The sequence below is a fragment of the Macaca nemestrina genome, chromosome 5, assembly GCF_043159975.1.
Source record: "Macaca nemestrina isolate mMacNem1 chromosome 5, mMacNem.hap1, whole genome shotgun sequence".
Classification (NCBI taxonomy): domain Eukaryota; kingdom Metazoa; phylum Chordata; class Mammalia; order Primates; family Cercopithecidae; genus Macaca; species Macaca nemestrina.
The window spans coordinates 78004251-78017582 of record NC_092129.1 but is presented as its reverse complement, the minus strand read 5'-3'; the positions used below and the strand labels follow the sequence as shown (position 1 = coordinate 78017582).

At 46.4% G+C, this 13332-nt stretch overlaps 1 protein-coding gene and 1 pseudogene across 5 annotated transcripts in view; one reads left to right on the top strand and one right to left on the bottom strand.

Annotated features, from left to right (window-relative positions):
* The window catches only part of LOC105478748 (synaptotagmin like 3), a 122872-nt gene that overhangs the window by 40952 nt on the left and 68588 nt on the right, over positions 1 to 13332 (bottom strand). For all 5 annotated transcript variants that reach the window (XM_011736366.2, XM_011736369.2, XM_071096654.1 and 2 more), the window contains 2 exons: positions 11957 to 12081; positions 4456 to 4590 (listed from right to left, as the gene is read on the bottom strand). In XM_011736366.2, coding sequence (XP_011734668.2) covers positions 4456 to 4590; positions 11957 to 12081 — 260 coding nt within the window. The remainder of the gene's footprint in view (positions 1 to 4455; positions 4591 to 11956; positions 12082 to 13332) is intronic.
* On the top strand, positions 3290 to 4362 carry LOC105478747 (archaemetzincin-2 pseudogene; annotated as a pseudogene).

The window sequence follows — 13332 nt, the reverse complement described above, 5'->3', positions numbered from 1 at the left end:
GGCATGGCCCTGTAATCCCAGCTACTCGGGAGGCTGAGGCACAAGAATCTCTTGAACCCCGGAGGTGGAGGCTGCAGTGAGCCAAGATCACACCCCTGCACTCCAGCCTGGGCGACAAAGCGAGACTCCTTAAAAAAATAAAGAACTCGAATGCCCATTTCCCTGATGAGGATTCCAATGTTGAGAGGGTTTCTGCAATTGTCTAAGGTCATATAAGATGTGAAAGAACCATGACTGTTGCTATGATTTGAATGTTTATGTCCCCTCCAAAATTCACATGTTGAAACATTTTAATTTTCGTTTTACAAATCAAAGTAAAGTACACTTGGAAAGGGGCTAAGCTGGCAACTTGAAAGATCCAAGTGTTCACATGTTGAAATGTAATCGCCAATGTGATAGTATGAAGAAGTGGGGCCTCTGGGAGCTGATTCAGCCATGAGGACAGGGCTCTAGTGAATGGGATTCAGGCCTTTATAAAAGAGGCTGCACACAGCACTGGACCCTCTTTCCCTTTCATCCTTTTCACCATGTGAGGAAGACACTTAAACGGAGCCATCTGTGAGCCACAGACCACCAGACATCAGTCCTGCCCATGCCTTGATATCTTGAACTTCCCAGTGTCTAGGACCAAGAAAAATAAATTTCTATTGTTTATAAATTACCCAGTCTGTGTTTGCTATAGCAACATGGATGGACTAACACAACTGTTAATTGAAGCACCATGGCCCCTCATCCAAGAATCCATCTATTACACCATGCATCACAATTCTAGGCAAAAAGTTAACACTCACTGTTTTTTGTTTGTTTGTTTGTTTGTTTTTTGAGATGGAGTCTCACTCCATCGCCCAGGCTGGAGTGCGGTGGCACAATCTTGGTTCACTGCAAGCCCCACCTCCTGGGTTCACGCCATTCACTTGCCTCAGCCTCCCGAGTATCTGGGACTACAGGCGCCTGCCACCATGCCCAGCTAATTTTTTATGTTTTTTTCTTAGTAAAGATGAGGTTTCACCATGTTAGCCAGGATGGTCTCAATCTCCTGACCTCGTGATCCACCCGCCTCAGGTTCCCAAAATGCTGGGATTACAGGCGTGAGCCACCACGCCCGGCCTCAATGTTTTTTAATAAACAAATGAATGAACGAATGAATTAAAATGCCTACCTAAACACAGAGAATACATTTAAGACATCACAAAGCAATCTTGAAAAAGAAGAACCAAATTGGAAGACTTATAATACCCAACTTCAAGACTTACTACAAAGATACAGTACTCAGGATAGTGTGGTCTTGGCATAAGGATAGACGAGGAGATCACTGGAACAGAACAGACAGTCCATAAGGAGAGCCACACTTATGTGGTTATTTGATTTCCAGCCAAGATGCCAAAGTCACTGGGGGATATAATAGCCCCCCCCCCTTTTTTTTTTTTTTTAAAACAAATGGTACCAGATTAACCAAACATCCACATGGAAAAAAATGAGCCCCAATCCCTACCTTACACCATTCACCCACACACAAAAATGATAATGAGCTGAAGTACAGGCCTGAACATAAAAACTAAACTTTTCTAAACTTCTAGATGACAACATGGGAGAATATCTTCATGACTGGTGGATAGATAAGACACAGACTTAACCGTAAAAGAACGTGCTGCCAAATCAGACTTCACCAAAATTAAAAACACACAAAATCAAAAGACACCAATATTATTACTCTCTATATGTATGAAAATGTTTACAGTAAGATGTAGAAAAGAAAACCACTCTCAAAGTATAGTAAGGGTTTCCCTAAATCCCAGCCTAAGTAAAATATCACTTCCAAGTTCTATTGTCACATTCCAGTTTCTCTCACAAGGGTGGCAGCTCATCCTTCCCCTTGTCTACTGATGTCATTACCATGCCGCACATATCAAGAGTACTTGGGGCTGGGGACAGTGGCTCATGCCTGTAATCCCAGCTACTGGGGAGGCTGAGGCAGAAGAATTGCCTGAACCTGGGAGGCGGAGGTTGCGGTGAACTGAGATCGCATCACTGCACTCCAGCCTGGGCGACAGAGGGAGACTTCATCTCAAAAAAAAAAAAAAAAAAGTACGTGGATGAGGTGCACACATCAGAACAGCCATGGGAGGTGGGTGGGTGGCCTCAAGGCCTGGTGGGTGAAGATTCCTTCCACAATACTTTTCCAGCCAGGCCCTGCTATGTCCATCCTTGTAAGGTAAAAACCTCAGAAGGATGCCTTCTTCCTAATAAAGCCTCATGGCTGAACACCTGTTTGACCCATTTAAAAGGAAGAATGAAAGTTCTAGGCCAGGTGCGGTGGCTCATGCCTGTAATCCCAGCACTTCGGGATGTCAAGGCAGGCAGATCAGTTGAGGTCAAGAGTTCGAGACCAGCCTGGCCAACATGGGGAAACTCGTCTCTACTAAAAATACAAAAATTAGCCAGACGTGATGGTGGGCACCTGTAATCCCAGCTACTCGGGAGACAGGCAAGAGAATTGCTTGAACTGGGAGGCGGAGGCTGCAGTGAGCTGAGATGGCACCAGCCTGCACTCTGGCCTGTGCAACAGAGCAAGACTCCATCTCAAAAAATAAAGAAAGAAAGAAAATTAAAATAAAGAAAGTTCAGCCGGGCGCAGTGGCTCACGCCTGTAATCCCAGCAGTTTGGGAGGCCAAGGCGGGTGGATCATGAGGTCAGGAGATTGAGACCATCCTGGCTAATACGGTGAAACCCCGTCTCTACTCAAAATACAAAAAAATTAGCCGGGGCCGGGCGCGGTGGCTCAAGCCTGTAATCCCAGCACTTTGGGAGGCCAAGACGGGCGGATCACGAGGTCAGGAGATCGAGACCATCCTGGCTAACACGGTGAAACCCTGTCTCTACTAAAAATACAAAAAAACTAGCCGGGCGAGGTGGCGGGCGCCTGTAGTCCCAGCTACTCGGGAGGCTGAGGCAGGAGAATGGCATAAACCCAGGAGGCGGAGCTTTCAGTGAGCTGAGATCCGGCCACTGCACTCCAGCCTGGGTGGCACAGCGAGACTCCGTCTCAAACAAACAAACAAAAAAAAAATTAGCCAGGCGTGGTGGCGGGCGCCTGTAGTCCCAGCTACTCGGGAGGCTGAGGCAGGAGAATGGCGTGAATCCAGGAGGCGGAGCTTGCAGTGAGCTGAGATCGTGCTACTGCACTCCAGCCTAGGCGACAGAGCGGGACTCTGTCTCAGAAAAAAAAAAAAAAAGAAAGAAAGAAAGTTCAACCTAGGAACACGATGTTAACAGAAGAGATCTATCATTATGCAACCAGTACGGCACTCTGAACAAACACTGAAAACAGCTCTCATCTCAAGGAACCCAGGCCTTGTGTCACAGTATGGGAAATTAGATGCTGGGGAAAACAGTGCTGTATGAACGAAGACTTCCAGCCAGCCATTGATCTCTTTGGACCCATTACTTTGCATTCCCAATCATATTAGAACCCTTCCCATCCAGAGGCTCCCCAAGACTTTGAACAGTTCTTCAGTGGCCCTTACAGAAAGATACTCTCTCCAGACAAATGCAGTATTTATATTCAGTCCACTGGATCTCTAGGAAACAGCAGAATTATCAGTGAAGAATCTATTAAATGGCTCAAGGCTTACTGTGAGGGATATTTCTATGGCTTGACAGCAAAACTCCTAGAACTGGTTCCTGTTTCTGCAATGAGGTATTCCTTTAGAGTCAATGATAACTCACAAACAAAGCCTGCAAGTTCATGCAGGGGACATGGTGAAGTTCTGAAAAAAGAAGAAACCTGAAAATGCCTGTGTCAATAACAATGATTGATCTTTACCCAGGAGACACCTGAAACTTTGTCTTTGGACAGCTCTCTTTGACAGATGGTGTAGGGATATTCAGCTTTGCTAAGTATGGCAGTGATTTTTAAAGCTTGTGCTATGAAGGCAAAGGGAGGAAGTGCCAGAAAACATTTTCAACTGACTATTCAATTTTTGATAACTATTACATTCTGGAAAGAACTAGTGTTTCCGTACATTGAGCCCGTAAGATTTTAACCCATGAGACTGGACACACGTGGAATGTGACACTGTTGGTAGCTTCCACGCCTAACACAAGGCCCCAACCACCTGGAGGAAGCTGACCGGCGCCCTCTTGCCCTGTCTGTTTACGTGAGTTGCAGAGCGCTACTGACTTCAGCGCTGTAGAAGGCTACAGAGCACTGGTGGAGTGGATTGATAATGAATCTGCTGACACAACTGGAGTAACTCCAAAACAACAGGCCTGAGGATAATGCGACTTGACCAAAACCTGTGGAAGCCTTATAAGGAATGCAAGGATGGATAATAAAATGCCTTGCTGTTCTCCAAAAATAAGGACCTTCAAATAGGAGTAATTGAAATAAATACTTGTACATTATGCTTTCAAACAAACAAACAAACAAAAAAGAGCACTGGAATGAGACTCACATGTCTAAAACCTCCAGAGAATATGGCACTGGGCGCCGGACTGGATGGGAGATTCTGTTGCTTCAAAATAGGGTTAGTAGAACATTTGGGATCCTCTTGATTGAGAGATTTCAGAATATCTGGTGCACTGACCTTCTGGAGAAGGAAAAACAAAAATTAATATTATAGTCTCCATCCCTGTTTGGTTTTGTTCCAATGTGGTGACTTCAGCAAGCATCTATTACTTGATATTACTAATACGCAAACTTCTGAGTAGGAGGACACATGTGCATTTGGTATATGCGTGTGCGCGCACACACACATATGCACACGCACACACACGCACGCACACAGGGCCCAGAGACAGACAATATCCAGCTTTGGGATAGTCATGAACAGTAATGGGTAGATCACTCATGGATTAGTAAAAGTCTTAAAGAAGTCCAAATTTTAGCCTTAATAAATGGTCCTGGCATTTAATCACTTGTTATATAATAACTGGCCTGATAAGCAGAGTTTTAGCTCTAAGATGCTTATAAAAAGGGAACAATCAAAATACGTCTCTAAATTTTCTAAAAATACTTTGCTAATTGTTGACCCTTCTTTATTTTTTCTTTCTTTTTTTGAGATGGAGTCTTGCTCTGTCACCCAGGCTGGAGGCTGGAGAGCAGTGGCACAATCTTGGCTCACTGCAGCCTCCATCTCTCGGGTTCCAGCAATTCTCCTGCCTCAACCTCCCAAGTAGCTGGAACTACAGGCATGTGCCACCACACTGGCTAATTTTTGTATTTTTAGTAGGGATGGGGTTTCACCATGTTGGTCAGGCTGACCTGTAACTCCAGACCTCAAGTGATCCACCTGCCTCAGCCTCCCAGAGCGCTGGGATTCCAGGCATGAGCCACCGCGCACAGCCAAGCTGACACTTCTGTGATGTAAATAGCTGTGTTTTCCAATATGGTAGTCACTAGCCACACATGGCTACTCAAATTAGTTGAAATCAAACAAAATTAACTTCTCAGTTGCGCTCAACCCATTTCAAATGCTCAGTGGCCACATGCAGCCATGGTCATTGTTTGGACAGCTCACATAAAGATCATTCCCATCCCTGCAGAAAGTTCCATCGGACAGTGCCCGTAGAGCGCAATAAACACAACGGGCAAGGTGGGAAAACCTCTTAATGGCTGAAAATACCAACTTTCCAAGTGGAGACTTTAGTTTTTGGTGCTGGGTTGGAGCAGAACTCAGAAATATAACCGTTGCCACATAGTCATAATTTTCAGGAAGAAAAAACTAAGTGAGAATACGACAGAACAAACGAAAGAAAAGATTACTTCCGCATTATTGATGTTCTGCATCCCCAGAATGCCAACGTAATTCCTACAGACATTTATTTGTTAGGCAAGACTATATTTGCGCCACCACGCGAAATTCTGGGGGCTGGTAGAAGAGGAGGAAGAGAGGAGAAAGAGGAGAAGATGAAACGTCCATCCTCCAAGGGCTCACTAGCTAGTAGGAAGACAGAGACACCATTCAAATGGAAGCACCAGCCAGGTCAATGGCAAAGAGGCCAGGGAGAGTATCTTCAGCATGCAAGCCTCTAGGATGGTCTTCAGTGGGGCTGCAATTATCCGAGAGGGTGCTGAGGCTGGTTGGGGTAAGCCTGAGAGGGAAGGCCTTCCCCCTGGAGCAGCTGGTGATGGTTAAACAGAAAGCACATCCTAGACCTGCAGACACGTGGACACAGATCACGAACACTGGGGATGTGCGATGTTGTCTGAGGGACACTAACGGTGTGACAGAAGTGTCCACAAAAGCCACAGCAAAGGAGCCAGAGGCTGGAAGAGCCAGCAGATCCAATGAGAGGGGTTCAAGAATGAAGGTGTGCCAAACAGGGGAAAAAGTAGGAGAAAAAGCTTACCTGCAGTTAAAGAAAGGCACATTTTAAGTAACTGCCCATTATATTGGCAAATGTTAAAAGTTATAAAGTTGAGTTTTACTAGATGAAAACAGTCCTGGAGATGGATGGTGGTGATGGGAATGTTAAAAATTATAAAGTTGAGTTTTACTAGATGAAGAGAGTCCTAGAGATGGATGGTGGTGATGGGTGCAGAACATTAGGAATGTTTTCAATGCCATGAACTATACACTTAAAATGGCATAGATGGTAAGTCTTATGTGTATTTTACTATAATAAACATTTTGAGGAAAAAAAAAGGTACAAAGTTGAGTGTTGGCAAGAGTGCTGGAAAACAGGTCACTGTCCTGTCAGTGGTCAGGTAAACTGAGTCAACCTCAGTGGAGGGCAACTTGGCAGCATGAACTAAAAGCCCTAAAAAGTAGCTGTTAGGCCGGGCACAGTGGCTCATACCTGTAATCCCAGCACTTTGGGAGGCTAAGGCAGGTGGATCACGAGGTCAGGAGATCGAGACCATCCTGGCTAACAAAGTGAAACCCTGCCTCTACCAAAAATACAAAAATTAGCCAGGCGTGGTGGCACATGCCCGTAGTCCCAACTACTCAGGAGGCTGAGGCAGGAGAATCACTTGAACCTGGGAGGCGGAGGTTGCAGTGAGCCGAGATCGCGCCACCACACTCTAGCCTGGGCAACAGAGCAAGACTCCGTCTAAAAAAAAAAAAAGGAAGAAAAAAAGTAGCTGTTAAAAAGGAATAGCTGGCCAGGCACAGCGGCTCATGCCTGTAATCCCAGCACTTTGAGGGGCTGAGGGGGGCAGATCACCTGAGGTTAGAAGTTCAAGACCAGCCTGGCCAACATGGTGAAACCCTATCTCTACTAAAAATACAAAAATTAGCTGGGCGTGGTGGCACATGCCTGTAGTCCTAGCTACTTAGGAGGCTGAGACAGGAAAATGGCTTGAACCTGGGAGAAGGAGGTTGCAGTGAGCCGAGATCACTTACTCTACTGCCAGCCTGGGTGACAGAGTAAGACTCTATCTCAAAAAAAAAAAGAAAGAAAATCTTCTTCCTCCACCTCTGTCCTCAGTTCCCCCCTCCAGAGATAGCCCCTGCTGACGGTTTTTAGGCATTCTTCCTGTTTAACAGGTGCATGTTTTTATGGCTAATATAGGTCAATACTGTACATTCATAACACATACAATAAAATCCCAGTGGAACGCACAAGAGAGGAGAGGCAAGAATTCACTTATTGAAGAATCCTGGCCCAGATGCTTAAGTGAGCATTTTTGAAGGGGTGTTTGCAGAATATGTGGTTCAAACTTAACAGTCAGAGAAGCAGTGTGGAAAAGATGCTGAGCTGTTTTCTCAGTTAACATCTCCAGGTCACTGCGTGATTTTAAGGCAGGAGGATCCCTTGAGCCCAGGAGTTCAAGACCAGTCTGGGCAACATGGTAAAACCCTATCTCCAGAAAAAATACAAAAATCAGCTGGGTGGAATGGTGCACCCTTCTAGTCCCAGCTACTTGGGGGTGCTGAGATGGGAGGATCACCTGAGCCCAGGAGGTTGAGGCTGCAATGAGCCGTGTTCGCACCACTACACTCCAGCCCGGGTGACAAAGACAGACCTTGTCTCTAAAAAAAAAAAAAAAAAAAGTTATCCACTACTTCTGTGCCTCAATGTAGCCACTTGCAAGGTGGACACCAACATCCCCCACTTCCAAAGCAGGGGCACCGTGTTCTATAATTAACGTTGACAAGATGCTCCAACATGCTCTGATGAAAACGAGAGGAATTTTGGTGAGCTCCCCAGCTAAGGCATGTGTAACTGCAGTCTGATGAATGTTCTATTTAAAGATGTACTCCAGGGCCACGTGCAGTGGCTCACACCTGTAATCCCAGCACTTTGGGAGGCTACGGCAGGCAGATCGAATTGAGCTCAGGAGTTTGAGACTAGCCTAGGCAACACAGCGAAACCCCATTTCTACTAAAAATCCAAAAATTAGCCGGGTGTGGTGGTGCATGCCTGTAATCCCATCCACTCAAGAGGCTGAGGCAGGAGAATCATGAACTGGGGAGGAAGAGGTTGCAGTGAGCCAAGACTGTGCCACTGCACTCCAGCCTGGGCAACAGAATGAGACTCTGTCTCAAACATAAATAAAAATGAATAAATAGAGATGTACTCCTTATATTTTAACCCAATAGTTATTTAGCATTTATAAATCATACTATCAAAGATGAGTACTTTGTAAATATTTGGTTAAATTGTCCCTTAAAACAGCCATATTGGGCTGGGTGTGGTGGCTCACACCTGTAATCCTGGCACTTTGGGAGGCCTAGGTGGGAGGATTGCTTGAGCCCAGGAGTTTGAGACCAGCCTGGGCAACATAGTGAGACCCCCATCTCTACTAAAAATAAAAATTAAAAAAAAATCAGCCAGACATGGTGCCATATGCCTGTAGTCTCAGCTACTTGGGAGGCTGAAGTGGGAAGATCACTTAAGCATAGGAGATCAAGGCTACAGTGACCCATGATAGCACCATTGTACTCCAGCCTGGGCAAGAGAGCGAGACTTGGTCTCAAAACAAAGAAACCAACCCAGCCACATCCTCAAGGTGGGGAGAGAGAAGGCCTGTAGAAAGTTGGAAGCATGTCCTGCCAAGGGCATGGCTGAGAAGTGGACACAGGCATAACAACGTCTACTTAGATGGGCTCTCCCCCCACCGTCTCCCCTGTACCCCACCGCTTCTATCCCTGAGCTCCCAGAGCCCATCAGACAACCCCGGCCAGGCTCTGGGCCATGTGCACGTGCAGCAGGGGAGGGGGCGTGCCGAGGACTCACGGGCCATCCTCACGCAGAACGCCACAAGCCCAGCCTGTGGTGCGCGGGATGTGCCACCACACAGCACATCATGGTGTAAATGGGAAGTGCATCCCACTTCAGGGGCAGGGGCAGGGTGTGGCTGGTCTCTGGAGCAGGCTTCACCTAGCGCTTGGTCATCTCTTGGCCCCAGTGTCCCCGTCTTCAATGGGGACAGGAACAGTGCAAATTTCATAGGGCTGTCTTAAGGATCACAAAGGCTGAATACCTCTGAGGGGCATTACGCTGAGAATAATGCCAGGCATCTGGTTCACCCTAAGTCAATGTTAGACTCTGAGTGGTTTCCTGTGACTCAGGCGAGTAAGAGAATTACTCATACTTCCACAATCTCCTTGCTGAACCCTCTTTCTTCAGCGGTCCTCGTTTGTCCTTCTTACAGGAACATAGAGTTTAGAATTCAGAGTCAAATCCTGGGTTTGCTCCTGGCTCTTTCATTCAGTATGTGACATTAGGCATGTTGGTTAACCTCTCACTGAAACTTAGGTTCTTGAGATGTATATTTTATATATATATATATATATATATTTTTTTTTTTTTTTTTTTTTTTTTTTGAGACAGAGTTTCACTCTTGTCGCCCAGGCTGGAGTGCAATGGCACGATCTCGGCTTACTGCAACCTCCGCCTCCTAGGTTCAAGCGATTCGCCTGCCTCAGCCTCCTCAGTAGTTGGGATCACAGGCACCTGCCATCATGCCTGGCTAATTTTTGTATTTTTAGTAGACACAGGGTTTTACCGTGTTGGCCAGGCTGGTCTTGAACTTTTGACCTCAGGTGATCCACCCACCTCAGCCTCCCAAAGTGCTGGGATTACAGGCATGAGCCATGGTGCCTGGCCAATTTTTAAAATTTTTAATTATTATTATTTAAGACAGGGTTTCACTCTGTCACCCAGGCTGGAGTGCAGTGGTGCAACCACGGGTCACTGCAGCCTTGACCTCCTGGGCTCAAGAGATCCTACCACCTCAGTCTCCTGAGTAGCTGGGATTATAGACATGTGCCACCACACCCGGCTAATATTTGCATTTTTGTAGAGACAGGGTTTCCCTATGTTGTCCAGGCTGGTCTCAAACTCCTTGGCACAAGTAATCTGCCCACCTCAGCTTCCCAAAGTGCTGGGATTACAGGCATGGGCTACCAGGCTCGGCCGATCTTTATCATGGGAGTAACAATATCTATCACAGTATTTTTGTAAGCATTAAATGTGATAAAGTAGGTAAGAAAAAATGCTGCCACCATGTGTGGAACACAGGGCTTCATAAGGGGCTGCTAACCCTCCCCTCCGCCTGTTTCACTAGGAGGAGTGATCCCCTGAGGGAGTTCAGATGGCGCTTTTGTAGACCCTGGGAAGCTGGCAGGAGCTGACACTTGTGTTATAGAATTTCAAACACCTGCCAAATACATTTCAAACCGTCTAGACACCTCGTTCCTAAAGTGTGGTCTGAGAACTTCACAGCATAGACTTCGCCAGATCCCAGGAGCTCACCAAAAATGCACCTGCAGCTCCTCATGTCACATCCATCCCGCAGCTACTGATTCGGAATCTGCATTTTAAGACCCCCAGTGACTCCCATACTCATAAGAGCTGGGAATCACTGGCCCAGAGTTCAGTCCTCTTTTGGCTACACAACCTTTGGCATGTGACTTAATCTCTCTAAGCCTCCATTTCTTTACACGTAAAATGAGGTTGCATGCAATACCTACCCTAGAGGGTGGTTATGAAGATAAAACGAGATAGCTTAGTTAAGCTTTTAGTACAGAGTCCAGCACATCATAGTAAATGCTGGCAATTTAGATAAAATATTTAGATGACTTACATAGCAAATCAAGATACTATATTATCCCATTAGATGTTTACAAAACCTTGTGCTGTGGGCAGAACAGGTATCAATTATCATCTTCATTTTATAGAGGGGTAGGTACACAGGCTCGAGTGGGAGGCAAGACGTGAACTCTCAAGAGGCTGTGTGCAAGTTCCAGCAGGAGAGGGGGACTGACCTCACACCCTTGCCTAAAGGACAGTCTGGGGACAGCTTGAGTGGAGTCCACAGCAGCAGAGAAGGGACACCCGTTCTGTCCAGCCTACCAGGGCAGTCACATCAACTCTGCAAGCAACAGCTAGTGGCACCTGCCCAGGCAAGGCACCTCAGCTGAACTAGAATGCAGGTTTTCCGATTCCAAGGTTGGCTTTCTCTCATACCCGAAGCATTCACTCCAGGCTGGGTTAGTCCTGGTGGGAAGGTGGAATAATTATTTCCCTAGACGCCTTTACTAGGGGAGCTCTCACTTGTGGTGTGGACAGCCGGGGAAGAGCGCCCCACAGGCTTTATGTTTTCAATAGTTTCCATCAGAGGCCAGGACAGATTTTAACCAGAGGCCGCTGGTCTTGCAGACTCAAGGGCTAACTCGGCAGGTGTGGGCCCTGCAGGAAGCCCTTGGGCTTTGGTGCAGGCTTGAAGCCAGCAGGGAGCTCTGTGGACACAGAGGAGCCTCAGGGGTTGGTGATTAGGTGGAAGCCTTTCCCTGTACTGAACAGTTTTCCAGACTGACCTTGAATCCTGACCTGCCTTGGGCCAGGCCTGCCCTAATAGAAGCGCTGACTGGTAATGTTTTTCTGATGGCTGTTTTTCCATAAAACCAAAGAAAACATAAATCTACAGAGAAGGCAGGCTAGAAAGTTCTGGAAGACAACATGAAGGTGAACAGCATGGAGGCCTTGTGGGGCTCAGGGTACCCTGGTGGTGACGTTGACCGCAGTGTCAGACTGGCTCCGTCTCTCTGTCTGGCCCGCACACTGCCCAGAGCCCGTGGCAAGAAGATGCTTCTCAGAGGCCATGTCATTCTGGGATTTGGAGAGCTCTAAAAGGCAAACACAAGGGTTGACGGGTGGCAACACGCAGCTTTGCTGAGACTTGTGGGAGCCTCTTCTGGGGTTCTCTGAACCCACAGACAGTAGGTCGCAAGGTCCCAAGAGGGCAAAGTGCACAGAGGCACAAGAGTGGCACATCCCCTCACCAAGAGCAGAGGCGTCGGGAGGGTGAGCAGACAGTGTGCTGGATCAGGGCAGGAGAAGGCTGGCTTCCTTCAAGGTCCTGCTGTGGTCACCCGGGCCATAGTCAGGGTGAGGTGAAGGGAAATCATCCACCCAAGCTCCCCTGCGTTCCAGGTCACACATATGTGTGTACACTCGTCCAAACACGAAGGTGGCAGCCTACCAAACAAGCTGGCTTTCTAGGGGTTCCTTACAAAGATGTTATAACTTAACACCATTTCTTGTGACTCTCTGAAGTGAGGTAAAAATAAGATTTGGGGTGTCCTCATAACAATTATAGTAAGCAAACCCTGGAAAGATGACTGTAAACAAATTTGTTTTTACAGTGTAATAGTGGTCTAGAATAAAGATGAATAAAGTTCGAAGGAAGGAAGCCACACACAGAAGTGAGAGAACCACCTTGAAGATGGTTTCATCCTTCAAAGATGGTTTCATTTTCCCTTGAGACCCCCATTCCTCCAAACGAGGACCTTAAAACTGTCTCTAGATCTGTGCTGTCTGGTAGAGAGACAATGCAAGTCACACATATTATTTTAAATTTTTATAGTAGCCACATTTAAAAAGTTTAAAAAAAAAACAGGTAAAATTAACTCTATATTTATTTATTTATTTATTTTTGAGATGGAGTCTCACTCTGTTGCCCAGGCTGGAGTGCAATGATGTGTTCTCGGCTCACTGCAACCTCTGCCTTCTTGGTTCAAGCAATTCTCGTGTCTCAGCCTCCCAAGTAGCTGGGATTACAGGTGTGTGTCACCACACTCGGCTAAGTTTTGTATTTTTAGTAGAGACAGGGTTTCACCATGTTGGCCAGGCTGGTCTCGAACTCCTGAGGAGCTCAAGATATCCACCCACCTTGGCCTCCCAAAGTGCTGGGATTACAGGCTTGAGCCCGGCCAAATTAATTTTAATTCTATATTTAGTTTAACACAATATATCCAAAATATTAAAACATGTCATCAATATTAAAGTTATCCATGAAATATTTTACTTCTGTTGGATTCCAAGCCTCTGAAACCCAGTGTGTTCACTTTGGTAGTGCATCTTGCAGCCATATTTCA